The 3,103-nt window shown below is 33.4% G+C and overlaps 1 protein-coding gene across 1 annotated transcript in view; it reads right to left on the bottom strand.

Annotated features, from left to right (window-relative positions):
- The window catches only part of LOC111692264, a 3,209-nt gene extending 1,677 nt beyond the window's left edge, over window positions 1–1,532 (bottom strand). The window contains exon 1 of the mRNA XM_023456174.1: window positions 1,513–1,532. Within this exon, the coding sequence (XP_023311942.1) occupies window positions 1,513–1,532 (20 nt within the window). The remainder of the gene's footprint in view (window positions 1–1,512) is intronic.
- Window positions 1,533–3,103: the final 1,571 nt, after the last annotated feature.

The following is a 3,103-nucleotide window of genomic DNA, read 5'->3' as shown; positions in this document are numbered from 1 at the left end:
AGAATAGTCTCATTAAATTGACCTATTACAGATATTAGTTTTTCAATTTTTTCTTTAACAATGGGTGCAGATACGAAAAAAATACAAGGGATAAAAAAGTTTCTAAACAGAACTGGGAAACGATTTCCTTTAACGGACACGGTCAGTGGCGCACCACAAAAAAATTTGGGGGTGGAAAAGGGGCCGCGACCTTGAAAAAATGATCACGCGGTAGACTTTCACAATGATTTGGCATACCTATCCAAGTAAACCCCAATAAATAACTAAACCCCAAAATTTGAACAAAATATCTCATAAACTGTAGGCGCTAGAAAGAAAAAATTAAAAAATTATTCACTTTTGTACACCCTGTAGGTCCGTATCGAAGCTTTTGCGGACTTATATTGATATAAACTTTTCTACTTAAAATACGATTCTCTATCGCCTGTTAAAGTCCTACTACAAAAAAGTGGGCCACCCTGTATATATACAGGGTGCCCGGTAACTACGGGGAAAAAATAAAGGGTTATATAGAGCAGGTCAAACCAGTGCTAGTCCTTCATATAAACTTTTTACCTAGGTGCCATTGTTGACGAGTTATTGTCACTCAAAGTAAGAAGTTGAAAAATTAATATTGCCCATAATTTCTAAGGGGTTACTTTGATTAACTTGAAATTTGGGGGATCAAAGCAACTCATTCAAGTGTATCTTTGTACATTTAAAATTGAATCAAATATTTTTTATTATACAAGGACGGTTGAAATTATGTTCTAAAATTTACACAACTTTGACAGAGCTGTCAAATTTGATATTTACTTATTACTAAAATTAAAAAAAATATTTTTCGCTGGATTTACTTTTTTTAAGGTCTTAACTTAATTCTTTGATGGTTTATTAAACATAATTTTTTTTTTGTAATTTAATTTAATAATGTATTTAACAATAAATTTCACGGATTTTTCATGAAATATTTTTATTTTTTGTTATTTTTTGTTTTCTCAACTATTATTTAAAATTTTTAAGAAACATAAAATGCATCATCTTAAAGTAGAGATTTTAAGCTTTAAAAAGTGCTCTTCATAAAGTTTCAATATACAATTATAGGTAGTTGTTGATCTATAAAGTACCTATGGCCTAAAAAGTCAAATTTGTGATTTTTTAAAAACTATTACATATGTTGGGCTCAATATTTTTCAAATTAAATTTTTAAGATTTTTTCCATATCGCTCATTATATATTATATTATATTGTTTCAATCGTCATTTGAAGAGTAATCTGTGAAAGTTACAGATATTTATTTTAAAAATTAAAAGAATAATAGTTATTTTATTATTGTACAAAATTATAGAATGACGTAATTTTGTATACGTACTATATATATTTTTTTCTCAAGTTTAAAGACATACAATTTTGATATCCGGATGATTCTTCTTTCATTTAAAATTTTGTGAGGTCGATTTGATCAATTAGATCAAAAGTTATAGCAAATTTAGAGTAGCGCGCTCGGGGCCGCGCGCTCTTGGAGAGCTATACTTGAGGGCCGCCCGTCTCATTTTTCGCACGTTAGAAAAATTCGTATTTTAGAAAAAAACTATTAACATTTTTTATGTAAAATTTCCTGTTCTTTCGAATGGCGCAGTCATTTTTTTTAATTAAGATTTTTTATATATTTTGCAAAAACTGTAACTTTGCAATTAATTTGTTACATAAATAATTTAGCGTACACTCTACAGTTGGTAACTTTTTATATGTTGTTTCTGACAACTTTACAAAGCGAAAAGTTAAAAAGTTCTCTTTTCCAGTAATTTTCGCGAAGTCAAAATCTATCTTGACTCCACTAATTGTAACGAATTTGAAATGTTCATGTAGAAACTCATATGAAAGTATTGCCTGACCAAATTTAAAGTCGTATAAAAATTTTCGTTATTATTATTATAGCAATACTAAATTTGTATAAAATTGTTAATATGGATATTCTGGATATAAAACTAGTAATGATCGATGATATTACATAGTATAAAAATAATAATCTTTTAATTTTATTCTGAAGTACAGAATAAATTTTCATAAAATGCATGATGTCTACACTTGTTAGTACTCAGTACATAAAGAAAAACCAATCTAAACCTAGAGTGACTTATATCGAATGAAAGTTTAAAGTCTATAGTTTAATCTGGTATACATATCGTTGGAAGACGAGTAAACTTAAAGAAGATATCTCGATCCAATAAACCATAACTTGAAAATTTTCATCAATTGTCAAATTTTATAATAAACGAGGAAATCTTTTTGGGGGTCCATACTGCAACTGAAACTTAATTTTTTGCTAATTCCTAGTTTTTCAGGTGGTACAACACCCTGAAATAAAATAAACCTATCTATAAATCTAATATTTCCTACAGACTTCATTCGCAAGCGCCTATCGTACTCTTCCAGATCCTTCTTCTTCTCGGGATCCGTGCACTCCTCAATCTCCTTGACTTTCTCGTTCCTCGTTCTCGTCTACGGACTGCTTTTCGAATTCCATCTGACATCTGGTGATGAGCAACTTGCGGAAATTAACAAAGTCCGGTTTCTCCTCCGTGTTGTGAATAGTTGGCACCTAAGAAAACAAACGAATTCAAAGAAATCTCGCAAAATCCCCTAATTTCAATCCTGCCTACTTGCATCAGCGCGAGCTCCTTGCACATAAGCGCGTACGCAATCGAGAAATTCGGTTCGTCCACAGCCTTTTCGAACACTAAATCTATGACGCCCTGTAGCCTCTCGACGGTTTCTATGTGCAGGGACTTGATCTGCGAGAGGAGGGTCTCGAATTTCTGGGGGGTCAGCTTGTTTAGCGCCCCCTGACCTTCTTGTACAGATCCTCGGTCCTTCTGTCGTCGTCCGTCGGGGAGGCTTCGCCTTTGTGGAGACGAGCCGGACGCCACGCGATCTCCGTCTCGTGCAATTTCACCTCCTCCCTCAAGGAAATGAACAAAGTCACAGTGGGCCTGGCCGATTTCTGACCGCTGCCTCCCATCTTCCCTTGGCTGTTACGTTTCGGAGGTGCCTACAAATAAATACGTTACTGACGCGTCCGAAAAATTCAGAATTGGAGTGTAATTTGCAGCTTATCGTCCAG

Source organism: Anoplophora glabripennis, unplaced genomic scaffold, assembly GCF_000390285.2.
Source record: "Anoplophora glabripennis isolate ALB-LARVAE unplaced genomic scaffold, Agla_2.0 scaffold698, whole genome shotgun sequence".
NCBI classification, from domain to species: domain Eukaryota; kingdom Metazoa; phylum Arthropoda; class Insecta; order Coleoptera; family Cerambycidae; genus Anoplophora; species Anoplophora glabripennis.
Note: the sequence above shows the minus strand (reverse complement) of the source record. Positions and strands in the feature narration are given on the sequence as shown.